Raw genomic sequence first — 20731 nt, 5'->3', positions numbered from 1 at the left:
TATTGTAAATAAATGTTACCATGGCTTAATTAGGCAACTAAGATTAGATAACGTCGCAAGAAAAACAAAATGCCAAATATATAAAACCCTAATAAGAGCGGTACTCACATACGGCTCAGAAACCTGAACCCTTACTAAAAGCGAGGAAACGTTGTTAGCCACCTTCGAAAGAAATATCTTGCGACACATATATAAGGGCACACAAGAAAACGGAATATGGCGAAGAAGATACAACTCTGAACTATACAAAATATACCAGGATCCGGATATTATAACATTCATTAAAATAGGACGACTGCGTTGGATATGACATGTAGAAAGAATGAAAGAAGGCGAAATACCAAACAAAATATTCAAACAGATGCCAGTAGGAAAAAGAACAAGAGGAAGACCGAAGCTGAGATACTTAGAACAAATAGAAAATGATATAACAACTTTAAAAATAAAAAACTGGAGAAAAAAAAACGAAACAGATCAGAATGGAGAAGAATCCTGGAACAGGCCAATGCCCAAAAAGGGTTGTCGAGCCAGTGATGATGATGATACTGAATATATAGACTGTTATTGAAATACAGAACAGATCAGCTTACAATTCTTACAGCGTTGCTACGCGCCTGATCAAACCTTCGCGGCATTCGGAGAAGCGATACACTTGCTCTGATACCAACAAAATTCCACTGAGTTTTGGAAGCGTTTCGAATAGTGAGGCGAAATATGTGTATATATATATATATATATATATATATATTTTTTTTATATATATATATATATATGTATATAAATATATGTATATATATATATATGTATATATATATATATATATATATATATATATATATATATATATATATATATATATATATATACAGTTTTTTTTTGTATCGACTGTGCATTATTTTCAATTTGGTATATTTCAGGTTCTATCTGTCTGGAATTAAAACAATTCTATTTTCTAATTTAATTCATTTCTATTCTTATTATTGTTGCTTATCTCTTTGTTTTAAAAAAATTGTAGTACAGAAGTGCACTGAAAATACATAATTCTTATCAAGCCAACCAACCAAACCAAAAAACCACGGGACTCTAAATTTTCAATGCCCTGTATATGATAAATTTGTAAATATAAGAACTTAGCATTAAGAAGTGTTTGAAGAAGAGTGGACTTTTATGGTAATTTAAGTTATAAAAACAATTTGTTTTTGATAAACATTATAAATTTAGCTAAATACTGTTTAGAAGCTTATAAGTAATTAGACCTGGACGTTTTAATAATAGGTCCTGGAAATTTGGGGCTTAAATAAACAAAGCGATGGGTGTTATCAGAGATAATAGTTGTTTCAGATAACAAATTCAAAGAAGCGATTAGTTGGAGAAACTTTAAATGTTTTATTTCGAGATAGGGTTTTGTGCTAGTAAATAACAAAGAATTTTTATTCTGATTGTCTCCTAGAAAGTTTGGAAAAACCAAGTTGTATAAATATCGTCAAAGGCGTAAGAGGAGGATATAACGAATATATCCAGATACAAAAAACAAAGGCGACCACCAAAAGGGCAGTACACAGTATCTTCATTATTAATAAACGTATAGCAACATATGAGATATCATAGGGCACTATAGTTAAAAATATAGTTATCGTAAGACAAATTTTGATTTATTGACTTACAGAACACCTCAGGCTGAGTACAAAGTAAACAACTGATCGAATCCTAACATGCGACATAGCAAATAAAAGGAGAAGATATAAAGAATATATTTAGATAGAAAATATAAACAAAGAGACTACCAAAAGGGTAATAAACACGTCTTCGTTATTATTGAAAGTATAGCCACATACGATATATCACATGATACTATGGAAGATAAGAGATATTTGCTTTATATGTGAAGCACAAGGTAAATTCGCTTTATTGACCTGAAAAGGGTCTCTGACTAATTACAAAATAAACAACTAGCCTAATTCTACCATATGACACATCAAATATGCAGGGTATAGTAAAAAAACATGATGTCCTGTCAGAAGTGTACCAGATCATAATTTATATTTACTTGGATTATATACAAAAAGTTTATTATTTTAAAAATTTAATGACTGATTGTAGATGACAATTAATTGGATTCCCCGTTGCATGCGACGGACAAAGTTACTAGTTATAATATAAAAAACGAATAAGTACTTATTAAAACAGTTTTTTGTTACTATATTTTATCCAATAGGCAATACAATATTATAATCGAATTGGATCCATCAACAAGATATATCTCTTGTGGATCTGGTTGCAAAAATTGAATCTTCGCTAATACTTGGTGCTAATCTGTTCATATTAGGTTCATTGGATATTAAAACATCTTCGTACACATGCAGTGGCTAAAATAAAAAAAAAAAACGTAGTTAATTTTTTAAACATTTCGCTTCGACTTTTTAATGTCTATAAACTATGAACTTTTGTTTTTTTTTGTACAATTGTCAATTGTCAAAGAAGAAGAGACTTATAGAGCTGTATATTTGGAACTGTGGTATACCTTACCCCTAACTTTATTGGTCTTTTACAATCTAGTGTAATATATTGGAATCAAACTGCCAAGGTAAGAGTTGACAATCAGAACACCCGAGATATTAAAATACAGAGAGGAGTCGGCTAGGGTTGCGTGCTGTCACCACTACTCATTAATATCTACAGTGCGGTGGTGTTTAAAGAAGCGCTCTCAGATTCAATAGAAGGTATAATATCTGTAAATGGCGAAATTTTAAATAACATGCGTTTTGCAGACGGTACAGTAATAATAACGAGTAACAAGAGTGATTTACAGAACGTAATGAATGCTGTGATAAGTAGGGACTAAGGATAAATTTGAAGAAAACTAAATGCATGGTTATGACTAAATCAGCAGATGCAAACATCCAATTGATTGTTGAGGATACTGTACTTGAGAGTGTGGATACCTACAAATACTTAGGAACATGCATAACATCAAATGTAGACCAAACCAAAGAAATTAAGACACGTATTGAAATAGCACATAATTCATTTGACTTCTCAGTTGTTGGGATATAAGGTTAGGATTATGCCTAAGGATGTTTTGGTGTTACGTATTCACTGCTCTTTTTTATGGCTTGAAAGTATGAATATTAAAACAAATCCATCTGAATAATTTGGCCGCCTTTGGATTTTGGTGTTACAGAAGAATACTACGAATATCATGGACTCAAAGAATGTCAAACGCAGAAGTTTAGGAAATGAAGCTGAAATATTGTTGATCAAAAGAAGAAAACTTGAGTGTTTAGAACATGTATGGAGAGGGCCAAAATACTCATTATTGCAACTTATTATGCAAGGCAAAATTCAAGAAAAGCGAAAAGTGGGAAGACGAAGAATATCGTGGCTTAAGAAACTGATGGAGTGGTTTGAATGTAGTAGTGCAGAACTATTTAAAGCAGTAGTCAAGAGGCTCCGCATAGCCATAATGATTTCCAACCTTCGATAGAAGATGGAACTTAAAGAAGAAAAAGGTGAACATTCTTTAGAAACAATTGCAGTTCAGTGCAAGAACAATTTAGTGGCATCAATGGAATATCGGTAACTTAACACCAGATAGTTTTTGTGGGGAATAAAATTATTATCAGAAGACTGCCAGTCAATTTGTGAAACTTTTAGACTCAAAACAACTTGAACAGGAGTATCATTAGATCCTTGGTTAGAAAATTCTTTAAAAGTTCTTGAAGATCAACATTTGAAGTACTAAACCCCTGTTGCAATCAATTTTTTTTTTAATCAAAGTCCACACTGTTTTTAGAGAGGGATGATTATGTTCCATTTTAAAATTCCAGTAGGACATATGTGTCAGAAAGTTAAAATTTCAAGAGTAACAATAAATCTGTCAAATTATAAGCAAAATGTGCTAAAGTAGTTTATTGGCCTACCTGTCACTAATACTGCTAAATTGTTTAAAGGAAAAGCAAAACAAAGAAATGTTAAAACACAAACACCGTATAAACCTCACTTTTGCTATGCACCCACTCATTAGGTGTCAATTCTAAGCCCAGGTTGTAGGTGAAAAAGTGTGAATTAATTAAAGAACTACAATATAGAATCGTGGAGATGTGCAAAACTTTTGAGTACAAAATTTTTACAGACTTTTTATTCCAAAACGCTTAGAATGGTGGCAGATGCTTCTTGGTTATGTATCTAATCAAAATCTTCATAAAGACCAGAGAATACTGTTCATGAAAAACACTATACACAAATATGCAGCTAAACACAGAAATAAAAACTTAAACGCGACAAGGAACTAATAAACGCTCTTGTCAATGCTCCTAAAGAATTAAAAGACTGAAGGTGAATCAGCATAAGCCGGCAAAACCTAGAAGTAACCATCATCAACAAATTTATTTAATACTTAGAATGTAAGACAAAAATTAAGCATACTTACCACAAATTTCTTTAGTGGTACCAAATTTGTTGGAGGAAGTGTTATAAATGGATCTCGTATTTTTCTACTTTGCATCATAAGCAATATAAACCACATATAGTCACTCCTAATAAGCATCTCTTCCATGTTTTTATTCATTTCGAGTAATTTGTCAAACCATATGGAAATCATTCTCCGTTCTTGAACAAAAGAAAATAAAAGTTTTTAGAACCAATTCTTGTATACACTATTTTTGATAAATGCATTTACTTTTAAATACTGTTCATATACTTTTGGTGTAATTTAGTTTAACACTTTTGGTATATCAGAAAATACAAATATTAAAATTATAAATATGCATATTAAATATTTAAAGATTTCTTTTTCTTCTTATGCCATCCCCATTAACGTAGGTTGGCAACCACATTCCTAAAAGTTTCTCTGTCTTTTGCAACATGGAATAATTCGTCTACAGTCATGTTTGTCCAGTCTCGAATATTTCGCAGCCATGACTTCCTCTTTCTACCTATTCCCTTTTTGTCATATACTCTACCCTACATAATGACCTGCAGAAGACTATATTTATCATTCCTCAGTATGTGTCCAAGGTATGCAGTCTTACGTACTTTTATTGTTCTCAACAATTTTTTGTGTCGACCCATCCTTCTCAGCACTTCCTCATTGGTGACACCGGCAGTCTATGGAATTCTCAACATTCCCCGGTATATCCAAAGTTCAAAGGCTTCAAGCTTCTTAACTATTTGCACTTTAACGTCCATGTTTCTACCCCGTACAATAGTTGGGACCAGACGTAACATTCAACAAACCTCAGTCTCAGCGCAGTATTCAGATTTTTGTCACAGAACAATTGCTTGAATTTTAAGAACGCTGCCCTTGCCATTTCTATTCGTACCCTGATCTCTTGGTCTGGATCTAATTCAGTGTTGATGCAAATTCCCAGATATTTATATTTTGTCACTCTCTCTATTTGCTGTCCACCAAGGGTTAGTTGTTCATTATTTATTGGACTCCTTGATGCTATCATAAATCTGGTCTTATCTGTGTTGATGTCTTTCCAACACGTCCAAGTCCCATTTGAATGCATTCACTATTTATTGCATCTAGTTAAGTTTGTAGTTCTTTTATAGTCTCAGCCATAATTACCGTGTCATCTGCAAATCTCATGGTGTTTACGATTTCTCCACCAATTCTTATTCCCTCTTTTCTTTTCCATAAGGCTTTTCTGAATATGACCTGTGAGTACACGTTGAAAAGCTTCGAAGACAAGACGCATCCTTGCCCGAATCTCTCGCAATGGGTTTATTATTTGTTTCTATATCGTTCACCTTTACTACTGCTTTCTGATTCCAGTTTATAGTCTTAATAAACTCAATGTCTTTTTTGTCTAAATTGATGTTTTTTAATTCATCTATTAACTTTATATGCTGCACTCGGTCAAAGGTTTTCCTAAAGTCTATTAAGCATACATATGTACTCTTGCTATATTCCCGATATTTCTGCAAGAGTACCGTCAACGCAAATAATGCCTCTTTTGTACCCATGCCTTCTCTGAAGCCAAACTGCCTTTGATCTATCTGCTCCTCACATTTCTTATAAATTCGGTTTTGAACAATTTTCAAGAGAATCTTTAAAGGGTGGCACATTATGCTTATTAATCTATAGATATTACATGATTTGGGATTGTTGTTTTTTGGTAGAGGTAAAAATATCAATGGGGGAGACCCGTGTAGTCAAAATATCAAGAGATATATAACCAATTGGCAGAAAAAGTATCGGACGACCGCGCAAAAGATGAAGTGGCAACCATCCATATAGGTATCAATCCGCAGATGAACAAGTGAGAATTGCTTATAAAGAGGATGAAGATGAAAAATACAGGTACATTGAGCACGTTGACTCCTACAAGTATTTAGGTCATGAGAATAGAATAATCCGAGACAATAAAATAATTGAGCCGAAGAGAAGAATAACCATAGTTTGGTGTCAGCAATGTGTCTGAAAAAATATTTAATCAATGCATTCTTGTTTTTAGTTTCTTCTTAAACTAAGCTCTAAATAAATATATTTATGTTGTTCATTTTCTTGTTTTCCATTTTTATATTTTAACGTTTTTGACATTCTGTTATGGATATGTAGAGAACACTCTTATATCTTATATATTAGATATAAATGCGTAGTACTAGATATTATTGGCTTATTACTTTCCACAAACATATATATCTTAAGTAGACTAATTATTTCGTAAAAATTTATTTCTTTTATTTCTACAATTAATTAATTTAGAAAGGGTACTTACCACTTGGATGTAACAATTGTTGTATTGCTTTAGCTACCCTATAGTTGTATAGAAAATGTTCATTAAGTGCCTTTAATGGATTTGCCATATTTTAAAAATTTAGTATTGATGAATATTAAAATGACATGATAGAAAATTTGTGTATGTATGTCAAAAATGTGACGTCTATAATCGTTCATTCATCTTTTCAATTTGGTACTATTATGGATGATTTTCATATCGTATTTGAATTTTTTTTATGACTTATTTTTTGCTAAGACATTTGATATCTCAGTAGTATAAAGTGAGGGGCAAAATTATAAAATAAATTAATTTTTCCAAAAATAAGCGACTTCGGAGAGACAAATTCTGAGACAGGTCGATTCTTTTTTTTTAATTATGATTTTTTGGCATACATAACATACTATGGTTTATTTTTTAACCAGGAGGAGTAATTCTCAAATCACGTATAGAGTAATTCAAATTTACCGCGCCGTAATACTTGTTTGTAATTGGTCCAACCTCAGGCAAGTTTACTCCACTAAATTATGACATTTTGACACTAACATTTATGAAATTTTAAAATTCAAAATTTATATCGACGATTTTTTGTATTTTCTGCGTTATTCTTTTAATTTTTAAATTTTTCGTTTGCATTTATATAAAAAACAGTTTTTTTCAGAACTATTTAGCGACGTATTAGTGTTATTAAGATAACAATATGGATTCAATGCCAAGTACTAGTGGTAATTATCCTTCTCCACCTAAACAACGCTAAGTAGATTTGGGTCATTTATCATCAAATGAAAAACAATGCATTATAAACATGTACAAACAAATAAAAATTGATAATCCTGAAATAAAAATAACAGCCATGGTAGCAAAAATAAAACAGGCAACAGGTTGGTTTTGCAAAATAGTAAGTAATAATTGTTAAAGTCAAGACTTACTAAAGTAATGTGGTAATTTTAGGTGTTGCGAATTCAACTATTTACAGAACAATTAAGGAATATAAGCAGACTGGAACAGTAAGATGTCCTAAAAATATTGGCGGCCGACCTTCTTCTATCCTTGCAACATACAATGAAAGAGTTAATACATCTGTAGGACAGAGTACACAGCTTCTTTTTCAAGGATGAAATGTCCGTTTTAAGTAAACTTTCAAGTGAAATTAACAACCACCTAGATCTTCCAAATTATTTTTAGTTCATTATTATATAAACTATTGAAGCAAATCAATTTTAAGTAAGTAAATATGGGTTAGCCACAATTATATAGTAAAATTATCTAAAACATTTTAGAGGTTTCATTTTTAAAATCGGGTATATTATTGTTACTACTAAATAGTTTTTGTAATTAAAATTTTTGAGCTACATGAAAAAATAATTGTAATTGCACCCTTCTTGTTTGATCAAAATATTTTTCCTATTTATAGACTACAACAGTCTTTGTGTGACATGTTTTTGGAAACATACCAGTGTACAAATATTTTCATTTTAAGTATTATGTTCTTAGATTTCACTGTTCTCATTTAAAGATTGGTATGTTTGATGATGAGTATACTACGTAATGATCTCATAAAGTAAGTTATTAGAAAAAAAAATTTAAATTTTTAATTGTATACTCTACTGGAATGTTGTCTTAATAAAGAAAAGGAAAAAAAGGAATATTTTTTATAACTATAGACTATATTTATCTTATTGTTTATAGTATGATTGATTTATTGTCTATATTAGGAATGTCTTACCATAGTTATTTTTTAGCTGAAATTATTCAAAGAATGGTTTATACATTGTACTGTTGACCAAAAACAAATTTTTTTTGCTCAAATATCTGAAAGAGATTCAGTTTTTGCCAAAAAACTAAATAAAGAAATTCAAAATGGTATGGTGTAGTTATAGTAGAGTATGCAGATTCTTGGTACATCGATTTTTTTGCGTTTTTACCCCACTGCGAGGTGGGTTTTAGGGGGAAGCTCGTGGGTAAAAGTGGTAAACTTTTTTGCATCTTAGGTTCAGTAGCATTTTCGTCTCTGACGACTGGAGTAGTAGTACTTTTAAGTATTTTAATACTCCGAAAATACTCCAGTTGATAGAATTAAATTAATAAGATAAGTGAAAAGTGTTAAAACTATTTGGTAAGTTTCTTTTAAAATTTTGCTATTAATTTCGTAAACGTCTCTGCAATTAGACTTACTAAGAGACTTTATTATTTGAGAGATCCCTTCGTCTACAACTGGAGGAAAAAAAGGACTTGCTCGGACAAAGATAATATCTATAATTAAAGACGACATCGACATTAATAGTGACAGAAATGTAATTATATTCTCTGCAATTGTGGTAAAAATTGATTTATTTCGTCTGGAGTTAGATCAGGTTGTGCCAAATTGGATCTTGTGTTGCTTTTTTCGAAATTTACTATTTTTCAGCAGTTTCTAGGTTTATTATTGGAATTAGTAATAAAATCACAATAAGCTGACTTTTTAGCAATTTGTAATTGCCGATTATATTTAAATTTTTATTGTTTATATATTTTAAACAAATCAAGATCTTAGTGGCATCTGCACTGTGTTAGCACTGCACTAATAAGAGAAAGATTAGATCTGCAATACAACCATAAATGAGTGAGATAAAATTAAATTATTAGAACAATTTTTTTCACCAAGTAACAAAAAAACAAAATTTGTTTAATTTAATAATGTTTGTATTTTATTTTCCAGAATATGATCTATATAAAATTAGTAATCAATGAGGATGATTCAAATCACCAAATAAAAGTAAAGTTCGTGTAACCTTCTGGCTAAGGTCTAGTGTTAGGGTTTTCAGGTCGCGCAAGCGCCCCTAACATGACTTAACGACTTCTTTCGTAGCCGGGACCGACGGCTTTACGTGCCCTCCGAAGCACTGTGGCAGCTGAGATAAATTAAGATATTGAAAATTTTGTCGGTGCCGGGATTTCAACCCGGGCCCTCTAGCTTGTTAAGCCAGTAACAAAGCCGCTGAGCTACGGCTGCCACCAAAATCACCAAATGTAACTTCAAGAACTAATGCAAGGCTTATCTAATCAAAATCTAGGCTTTATTCGTCAAATCGTTTTTTCTGATGTAAAGTAATCTTCTGTTTATATGGAACAGTGAATCAGTATAATTGTAGATATTTAAGTAAAGGAAATCCTCATTGGAAGACTGAGGTACACACTAAGCACCATCAAAAAGTAAACGCTCGGGCGGGTATAATCGAGGATATAATTATAGGTCCTTTTTATACAAGGACAAACTTTACAAAATAAACTTATACTCGCTTTTACAGATATTTTTCCAAATCGAAATGATCGCAACATATGGTTTCACCAATGCACTCTGCCCCAGGTGCCCCTCTGTACTTTATAATTACTGGTCGTGATTTTTTAAACACTTTTTTTCTAGAAGATAGATTGGTAGACTAGGAACAATAGAATGGCCCCCAAAATCTCTAGACCTTACACCACTTGATTGTTTCCTAAAAGATTACTTAAATAAAAATTTTACATTGATCGACTACAAATTTTACAGGATTTAAAAAATAGAATTAGATTGGAAATTAATAAAATAACTCCAGAAATAATCCACAATGTTCAAGAACATTGTCGTGGTCGCTTCAATTACGGCCAAGAGGCAGGTGTGCAGCAATTTAAATATTTAATTTAAGCGAAATACAATTTTTATTTGCAAATAAATTTTTTTTCTTTTTTCTAACAATAAGTAAAATATAGTTTCTTCTTCTTCTTCCTCTTTATAAGCTTTTCTGCTTGTTCATTGGCGGATTAATACATCTATGGAAGGTTGTCTCCATCTTTTGCGCGGTCGTCCGATACTTCTGCCGATTGGTGACTTATGTCTTGCTATTTTACGACGCGGCTCTCCTCCATTCTGCTTATTTGGTCATTTCATTATTTACTATACACTATACGTTACATTATCTTCTAATGTCTTCACTTCTCTTTCCATCTCTTAGCATATTTCCTGTAATTCTTTCCAGCACTCTTATCTCTGCCGTTTCCAGTAGCCTTTGCGTTGTGGCTGTGTCGGGTCTTGTTTCTAAGGCATATGTCATTATTGGTCTTACACTGGCTTTATAAATTCTTGACTTCGTCTCAGTGTTAATGTGTCTGTTTCGCTATATAGTGTTATTAAGGCATCCTGCCAGTCTATTTATTTTTTGTACTTGATCTCTCACTTCTTTGTTCTGGTCCATAGCTAGACAGTGTAATTCTCAGGTATGTTATTTCCATTACTTGTTCAAAACTGATACCATCAATTTCTATTTTACCTCTGGTTGGTTCTTTGTTGACTACTATTGTTATAGTTTTCTGAGATGAGATTGTCATATTCAATTCTTTTGCTCTTAATTTAAATCTGTGGACCAGTCTTTGCAGACTATCTTCATCTTGGACTATCAATATTGCGTCGTCTGCGTAACAGAATATTTTAACTTCTTTGTTCCCCATTCTGTATCCCCTTCCTTTGTTAACGCTTTTGATGATTTTATCCATGATCAAATTAAAGATGAATCCACTTGTCTTATTCCTCTGCTATTTCTATAGGTTATGTAAGTTGTCCATCTATTCTGACTTCCATTTTGTTGTTTTGGTAGATGTTTTCGATAGTTTTTATAATCTTTAGGGGAACTTCTCTATTATACAGAAGGTGGATTACATCTTTGAGTCTTACTCTGTCAAACGCTTTCTTTAGGTCCACCAGACACAGAAATGCTGGTCTATTATACTCTAGTGATTTTTCAGTAATTTGCTTTATATCGAATATTACATCTGTACACGATTTTCTACACGATAGTTTGTATTACATAAATTACTTAGATACTTCTTGTGCAAATTTAATTATTTCAAAAATTAAATATTTTTTTGGACACGCTATTTTTATGTTTATATCACTGAGTGGAGAATTGAATAACCTTTCAAATATCACCCTTAAAAAATCTTATTAAAAAAAATCGTCATTGTCCAAAAGTCGCCATTCTTCAAAATATGAATTTATTCCATAACTTTGCCCCCCACTGTATATTGCTCTATGTAACATCATTTTTTAATAGTAATTCTACGAGTAGAATTTTAAAAACATATCAGCAAAAAAGTTAAATAATGTACTTTTCATTCTCATATTTTTCTAGGCGTTCCCTCTAGTATCTACTAGCGAAATTTAATTTAAATAAAAGCTTGTTCCCTCTTTCGCTTTGTTGTTTCGTATCTAATATTTTATCTTTTACTCGACAGATGGTAGTCAAGTCCTAACTTTGAGTACGAGTCAGTATTAAACCAATAGACCAGGGATTCTGATACAAAAATATTTTGTTTTTTTTTAACTGAAAATATTGACATTAATTAACAAATCTCTTGTTCAAACGTCAAAGAAATATCAGATAATTGAATTTGTTGAATTTAACCCCCACGTTATAATTATTATTAGCTCAAGCATCAACAACGCCATATTGATTCACGTTGTTCACATTGATTCAAGTTGGTCACATATTTACTCAGTTCTGATATTACTTATATACCGACCGTTTTTGTGATGCGGGTATTTTGTGCTGTTACCGGAATAATATGATACACTATCGTTCTTTTTACATGTCCCTAACTCTGGTCCTCTCTATTCGCTGATTCGCAGTAGATCTATTTTCATTCTTTTTATTTCTTGAATTGCATTGTCAAGTTTTCCAATCGCAAATAGACTTTTAACATTCCATGTCCATGCTCTAAAATTAGAGTTTCTTCTTTCTAGGATTTCTAGATTTTTGTATGTTTACGACCTGAGAGTCCTCATGGTATAAGTATATTTCCTTTCTCCTACCGAATCTTGGTCTCCCTCTCCATAATTAGTAACGTTTTGCAATTGATTTTCCTGAGGCTACTCTATGAGCTTTTAATGCAGTAGTTCCCCTTTTCCTACTGCATTTTTTGCCCTTGACCATGAATTAACAAATTCATTATTAGGGGCCGACTTATAGCCCCTAAGGAATAGAAAAAAAGAGTGCTCTGCCACTTACCAACTCATCCGTTCGAAGTTGGACAGTAAGTGAGGGATTGCTTATACTGGCAATCACTCGGACGTCAGAGTCTCGTTTGTTATATAGCAGGATACACCGGATGATTAGAATCAAGATCATCACACAGGCAGGTGATGTTGACATTTGGATATGAGAGGCCATACGTTGTGCATCACTATCTCTCACATCTCCCATAGCTTGCTTATGGCCCACAAATTGGAGACCATGCCGCTTACTAAGGGCAAATGATTTTGCATATTAACAACAGCCATGGAGCAAGCTTCTTCTTCTTCTTCTTTAAACCTTTTTCCATCCTACTTCTGAATGTAGGTCTCTCCCAATTGCTTCCATCTTTCTCCATTTTGCGCTAATCTAAACCACTGTTTGCCGGTTACTGCTCTTATGTCTTCTACTTGTCTCTTTTGAGGTCTTCTTATACTTCTTGTCGTCCTCCTTGATCCCCATTCTAGGATTCTGCGAGTAATTTTTGGGATTTTACTGCGAGACAGAATCAGAAACCAAGAAATCAAAAAAAGAAACAAAATCACAGATGTTATAGAAGAAATGGTATAAAAAATGAAATGGTGTTGGTTTGGGAATGTGGGAAAACGGAATGGAAAAACTGATAGACACCTAGAGGAACAGAGTAGCAATCGAGAGAAAATGTATATGTAATGTCCGAACTATGGCAGAACAACAATGGATACGTAAAGCATGTCTCAGGAATCCGTGGAAAAACATGGGTGAGATCTGTGATTTGAAGTTAACGAATATGATTTGAAGAAGAAGAAAAAGATTTTTTCTATGTTTTACATTACTTCCCATTTTTTAATTTATCACTTTTATCTAATGATTTTTCCTTTATAACATAATATGACATAACTAAATAGTATTATGTTTATTTTAAATTAAACCAATAAAAGGTTCTCCACGCCAATCTAAAACTGTAATTTATTTACTAGTCTATATACTATTAGACTTTTAATTCAAAAAACTGATTTTAGAAAAAGTAAATACTGTTGAAGTTTTTAGTATGAAAAGGAAAGTGGAAAGGGAAGGAAAGAAATTTTACTGTGTACTAAGAAAAGTGTTTAAGGTATGTAGCAATACGTTTAGAACTATTTTATTAAACGAAAAATTGTTTGAAAAAATTAGTTATAGGTTATTACTTTACTTCAATCATATCCAATATTTCATCATCAATTTCATTTTTTACAGTGTCTTAGTAACATAATAATCGTTAAATGTCAGTTAAAATTAGTTTTTTATATAACGATTCTACTGTAATTATTAATCCGATTCTATTGATCAAATCGTTGGGTCTTATATTATTTATAGTCGATTCTTTGGACAATCGCTAATTATTTATATCACATATCGTTCCCCGACTTCAAACCAACCTCGTGTGAGTGTAATCGAGTGAGTTTCAATAAAATTTTTCGGAGAGACTAATAACTAAATGTTTCTTCTTTTTGTACTACTACTGCAAATTAAAGGAATAAATACATCAATACAAGTACAAGACAGGATGCTAACATATCTACTAACAAGTTATACAGTAAACTTTCCTTTTCTAGCCATTTTAAATGCAAACGTTTTAACAATGTCAGACACATTTATCCAAAATATCCTTTTCAATATTAATGATGGATAAGTCTGATAACCTTTTTTGTCCCTAACGATCTACGATCCTAAGATCGTAGAGAATTATTTATTATTTTTTGAACTTTTCCCACTAGCTGCTGTCACAAGTAATTCGTATGGCAATTAATAAATTTGGAAATAAATAGATGAGCTTATTTCATCATATCAAACTTAAGCTTTTTTGACTTGACTTTAATTTTTGGCTGGATCACATAAAATATTTTCAAGAGCTTTACATTGTGCAGACCCAAATGATTTATCCGTTTGAAGTCATTGAGAAAATTAAACACTGTATCGTGTTGCTTTATTTATTCGAACTTTTCTTCCAATTTTATTAAGGCAATGTCCAATATAACAATCAGATGGATTTTTTGAGTCTAATCTTTACACTTGTAGTCAAATAAACGCTTATTCGTTCAGCGCCTAACCATATAAATAGGCGAAAAGGAAGGGTAGCAATCGATATCTTCGGCAATTTTTTTGTCTCTTCTAAAATATTGTTAAAACCTTCAATTGATCTAATATTAGATAAATAGTACGGGTCTGCTTCAAGACAAAAATAATATTAGGTAGTGTAGCATCGCATTTCTGCATCACTTTAGTTGCAATATTAGTTTTTTTAACACGTTATACCACGTAATGATGGAGAAAATAAATTCAAATAACTCAATCTTTAATAAAAACGAATTTGCCATATTTATAGTTTCAGAATCTGCTATTATCATAATAAAGTCCATATAAAGCGACATACAACATTAACCTGTAAGCAGAAGGCACGTAAAAGGCTCTAGGGTTTAATTCAAGAACTTTTTTGTAAACCATCATTGCAACTCTTCATATTTGCACCATTATCGTAGCCCTGTTCTCTTAAATCCCCCAAACAAATATTGTAAGACTCCAAAAAATTTAATTTAATTTAAGGTTTGATTTCGTCACAGCGTACCACCATTCGCTGATATGCATATTTCTGCCTCTTAGCGTCCTCAGAGAAAACTTATGGTAAGATCTAACAAAATAAAACCTTTTCCATCTATAAAAGTCAATATTTAAAAATATTTACTGACAGGCGCTAAAGCGACATCTACTAACGAGCATGTTAATCGGAAATCGAATTCAGGATTCTGCCCAAATCTGTGTTTTCTAACAATATAAAACCAACAGACGACGAATGTAGCGAAATGCACTGGCACATAAATAAATGACAATAAAAAAATAATTGCTAGCTTTTAACAGAGATGTAATTTCATGTCTCATTTTCACTTCCAACAGGGAAATTAGTTCGAACATGAACACCTTAATAATGAGGCATATTAGATGGAGTACTTCATCTAATTAAGATTAATCCAGGATTAATCCTGGAGTACTATTAATCCTATGGCGGTCGGATATCGTATCATTAAAGTTTGAGATTGTTTCAATTAATTTATTAACTAATGTGTTGTTTATATATCTTGTTATTTTCATCCCTAAAACTCAAATTTTGGTCGGATAAAAATTTAAAAACATAAACTATAATTTTTAAATCAGAAACTCCTTTATCTTTTTCCATATTTATTAATTCCTTATTTAGTGAATCAGTTGTCGTTTTAGAAGACATCGATTTTTTCAAATTCGCAACATTTTGCAACAAAAACAGTATACACAATCTTTTGATTTAGAATAAAAAAAACCTTCCAAACTCTTGTAATCATTTCGCCATTACACAATCCTTTTTTATAATAAATAGTTCACAAATCTCTGCTGTACTTATTTAAAGAACCAAATGTCAACAGTTCTCAAAGGTAGCCGGGAAAAATCCTTTGTTCGCTTTATAGTGGAAGTTGCATCGGTTAAATCGATTAAGTATCTGGAAGTTTGGTTGACGGAAGGACTAAGGTTCGGAGTACACATACAAAAGGCGGTAGAGAAAGCGAACCGAAATCTGGAGGTGTTGATATGGCTGATGTCAAACATTGGAGGCCCAGATAGCACCAAAAGAAAGGTGTTAAATGGAGTTTTCCAGTCAGTGGTAACCTACGCTGCCCCCGTGTGGTGTAGCGTACTAAACACTGCGGAATACGCTAAGCTGATGGAGACTTCGCAAAGGTGAATGCTTCTCAGGGTATTTAGCACAATAGGACAGTTTAAAATGAGGCTCTATATGTCATTGGAGCGGTGATAGCGATCGTTTTGTTGTGCAAAGAGCGAGCGAGAGTATATGCGAGGAGGATTGATGTAAATATAGATGAGAATGAGAGAGAAAGAAGTAGAGTGGCAGAGAGAATGGGTGAATGATAGCGGAAAGGCAAGGTGGACGAAGGAGCTTATTCTCGATCTGAGGCTGTGGTGGGAATATAAGTTCATGAAAATAGACTACTTTCTGACGCAGTTTCTGACAGGACATGGTAGTTTTGGCACCTTAATAAATAAAATAGGCAAATATGCCTCGGCAAACTGTACTGTTTGTGGGGTACAGAGATGTCTGGCCAGAGATAAGCGAATGAGAGGGGTGATTTCGAGAGGCGAATGGGATTCGTGCTGGATAAAAGAAACGTTGTAAACATAATGTTGAGAGGAGAGAAAGAATGGAGAGAAGTACACTGTTTGATTTCTGGAGTGATGAAGAAAAAGGAGCACGAGAAGAGAGGAGGAAATTGAACCAGGGATCTAAAATTTATGATTAATATTATTATTTTAGTTTATGGCCTAACATCTGAAACATTTTCTGATTTACGGTAATAGGTATGGTTATTTCTAAATTTTTAGTTTTTTTATTTTAGTTGTTAATTGAGTGGCAAGATCACCTCTCTGGAACGGTGGTTAAGGTTTGAGCCGGAACAGGGTTAATTCGGCACTACTCTGGGGTCTTCTGGCCTAGTATCCTACTCGGCCGAAAGATGCCCGTGACGTAGATGTCCAAAAAATTTTTCCCCACCGTTGCCTGTCAGAATTCAATGAATACCTTCTTAGGCTCTTACTGGAATCTGGCTACGCCAATTAAAAAAAAGTGTCAATTGGGTAGGAACTAATTCTATCAGAATTAATTTAATTTTGTCCAATAAAATACAAGGCACATAAGTAGGATCTTTATAAACAAGAATGTTTTTAAAATTTTGGGATTTTCATGACTTTTCTGCTAAAACACCTTCCACCACAGTTTTGGTATTCAACAAATCTTTCTTTTGTTCATCTCTATTGACCATTGTTAATTCCATCTCTGTCACATTTGCATCATAGTCTCGAGAAGTGGATGCTGTTTTATGGGTTTTTATTGGGAGCTGATAGCCACTAGCTTTTTTAACTAGTTCTTCTTTTTGCGGCTTAATTTTTCTATAACATTGCCCTACAAAAAAAATTGGATTGCTTCCTTCACTTTTTAAGTAAAATCTTACTAATATATTAGATCGATGTTTAACTACAATGGTATCAAGTCCAACAAACGTTATGATAGCAAAGTGTTCAAGAAAAACTGCAGCAGAAAACTGAGTTTGTCGTTTTGGTGTAGTTTGTACAGATTTTGTCCTAATCTTAACCAGTCTCTTTTTTAGTGCTGTTATGCGAGTTTTCAGAAGATTAATCCGTATTCGAGACGCATGTAATCTCCTTTAAAGTGTGTGATAATTATAAAATCTTTTTTTCTTGACCAATGGTGATAACGGCATATCTAAAAAGCTCATCAACAAAATCGTCAAGTTCAGAATTATCACTGTGCGAAACAGTATTGGCACTGGTTGATGGTTGTTTTTCTATTGAATACGTATGAAAAACGCGTGGTGTCGTTAACGAACCTTCCTCTTCTACCTTACTATATTTTTTTGGTATAGCAGTACTGGGTAAATATTTTGCATTTAGATATTTTTGGTCAAAATGCTTACTGCATAGATTTTTTTTTTTAAATCGGGTAGCTCCATACTTTCCAATGCAGCATTACCTACAACAATATTATTATTAACACAACTGAAAAAAAGCAATTTAAGTTCTGTATTCAAAATATAGATAACTTGGCAGTTATGCCAATATATGTTTATATATATATATATATATATATATATATATATATATATATATATATATATATATATATATATATTATATAAGAGTAAGAAAAAAAAATTTTAAAAAGAAAAAAAAAAGAATTTAATTACTATTTAAATGGGAATAAGCCACAATTAAAGGTTAAAATACGTTTATTGACATTTCAATTTCCATTTCGGAAATCGTTTTCAAACATGTTTGTTTTTTAGAACGATTTCCGAAGTGGAAATTGAAACGTCAATAAACGTATTTTAACCTTTAATTGTGGCTTATTCCCATTTAAATAGTAATTAATTTAAAATGCCACAAGAAAATAGCTTCAGAACAATATTAGGAAAAAAAAAGATCCCATATCACAACCAAATACAAATTTTTGAGAGTCCTATGGGATTTAGTCATGGATGATGTTATCAGTGATTGTATCAACAATTACACTTTTTTCATTCCTTTTATTAAAAGATATGTAGATGATTTAGTTTTGGCACTTCCTAAACACAAAATTAATGAAATAGTCAACATTTTCAACAATAATAATCAACATATACAATTTACAGTTGAGGAAGAGGTAGATGATTCTTTAGTTCCTTAGAGAAGGTTTTAAGTCCAGTGCTTTATACAGGTTGGTGAATTGTTTGCAGTCGGTAAGTTTGGTATGGTTGATTCGTAGTCTCCTAATAGTCGATGCTTCTCTTCTAGTTATGAAGTCTAGGGAGAGATGACCAATAAAAGATTGAAGTTTATGAAAAGTTGTTTTGCTCTTTTGCTATAAGTTTTGTCAAGTATCCTCTACTGACTTTTTAAAAACGAATTTCGAGATTCGTTAGCTAGTTGAATTGGGGTGACGTCAGTCACCCCATGATTGGTAGCTTCTTTGGCAAAATTATCTGCTGTTTTATTACCAGTAGTTCCGGTGTGAGAAGGCAGCCATATGAGAGAGACTTACGTCGTAAGCAGAGAGATTTTGGTATATGTCATGAATGTTTTGAACTGATAGGTGGTCAGTGAAAATTGTATTGACTAAATGGATATATGAAAGTTAATCTGAACAAATGGCAATATGTCTGTTTTGATGGGAGATGCATTTTAAAGCCAACAGAATACTATATAGTTCACCTGTGCAAACGTTGCATATTAAGGGTAACCGAGATGATCTTACAAGTTCATGTTTAGTGGTTACTGCGCAACCAATACCAGTGGTAGTTTTAGAAGCATCTGTATAGAGAATTAAATTCTAAAAATGCTTTCTTTATAAGAAGGTTAGAAGATTCAAGTTTGTTAAAAATGGTGAGTGAGGTATATATTCAAGGGAGATCTTTAGCCCAGAGGGGAAGTAAAGTTAGAGGAAATGAACTAGTCTGAAAAAGGTCAATATTTTAAAGTAGTGGACAAATTAATTGAGGTATAGGTTTTATAATAAGGTGTTGGTTATTGTTAGTGGACGAAGACGCCATTGTGGCAATTAGGGAATGAACGGGATTAAATGGATTTGCGGATGTTGATGCAGCATACGAAAGTAGAAGTGATTATCGTCTTAGGGTAGGAGAAAGTTCATTAGATTCACGGTATACACTCTCAATAGGACTAAAGCGAAAAGCGCTCAGACCTAGAAGTAGTTTTATCGGCACCCCATTGAAGATGACTGAGGGTTTTAAAAATGTTCAAGCTTTTAAAACAATTGATTTTAAGTTCAGAGATTTGATTCTTTCAATTTAATCTGGAGTCAAACATAAAACCGAGAATTTTACATTAATTAACAGAAAGTAGAGAATTGTTAAATAAAATTTTGGTTAAGGGAGTGAAAATTCTTCTGGAAAATTTTACTAATTTGGTTTTGTTCTCAGTGAGTGATAATCCTAGTTCGTTAGATCTATCTTGAAGTAGATTTACTACACTTTGTATAAGTTTATATGAGGTTGGGACCTCACCAGGGTTGAGTTATCAGTGGATATGATAACATTTGCCATGTTATTATATCCACTGGTAGCTTTAACATCCTAATATATAAGACTAAATAATGTAAACTAAATTGTAACATATAACTTTTAACGGGTTTTTACCCAGATATTTAGCGGCTCAAAACATGTTCACCTAGACACTGATGATGGAATATAGATTCCGAAAACCTTTTTTCTTCATGACATGGCCCATTTGGGTTTTTTAATTTATATACCTTTTATAATGGATTTTAACAAAAAAAATTTTTTTGTAATGATTTTTCTTTTATATTAGTATAGATTAGGGCAAGATCTTTCATTAACGATTGTCAGCGGTATGTCAGTGGTAAATTTACTGGCTTCATTTAGAGGGTCGTTGGTGCCTAAGGAACTT

The 20731-nt window shown here is 32.4% G+C and overlaps 2 protein-coding genes across 2 annotated transcripts in view; one reads left to right on the top strand and one right to left on the bottom strand.

The window, feature by feature from the left end:
• Nucleotides 1-2175: 2175 nt before the first annotated feature.
• On the bottom strand, nt 2176-7061 carry LOC140448541 (uncharacterized). Its single transcript, XM_072541623.1, has 3 exons — nt 6726-7061; nt 4430-4608; nt 2176-2366 (listed from the first exon to the last, which is right to left on the bottom strand). Exons 1-3 carry the CDS (start codon nt 6811-6813, stop codon nt 2247-2249), a joined length of 387 nt encoding a protein of 128 aa, XP_072397724.1. The 5' UTR covers nt 6814-7061; the 3' UTR covers nt 2176-2246.
• A 6673-nt stretch (nt 7062-13734) lies between these two features.
• LOC140447918 (chorion peroxidase-like) overlaps nt 13735-20731 on the top strand; it is a 95612-nt gene continuing 88615 nt past the window's right edge. The window contains exon 1 of the mRNA XM_072540850.1: nt 13735-13841. The gene's annotated coding sequence lies outside the window, so the exon portion shown is untranslated. The remainder of the gene's footprint in view (nt 13842-20731) is intronic.

Source organism: Diabrotica undecimpunctata, chromosome 8, assembly GCF_040954645.1.
Source record: "Diabrotica undecimpunctata isolate CICGRU chromosome 8, icDiaUnde3, whole genome shotgun sequence".
Taxonomy (NCBI): Eukaryota; Metazoa; Arthropoda; class Insecta; order Coleoptera; family Chrysomelidae; genus Diabrotica; species Diabrotica undecimpunctata.
The sequence above is the reverse complement of the archived record's forward strand: the minus strand, read 5'-3'. Positions and strand labels throughout refer to the sequence as shown.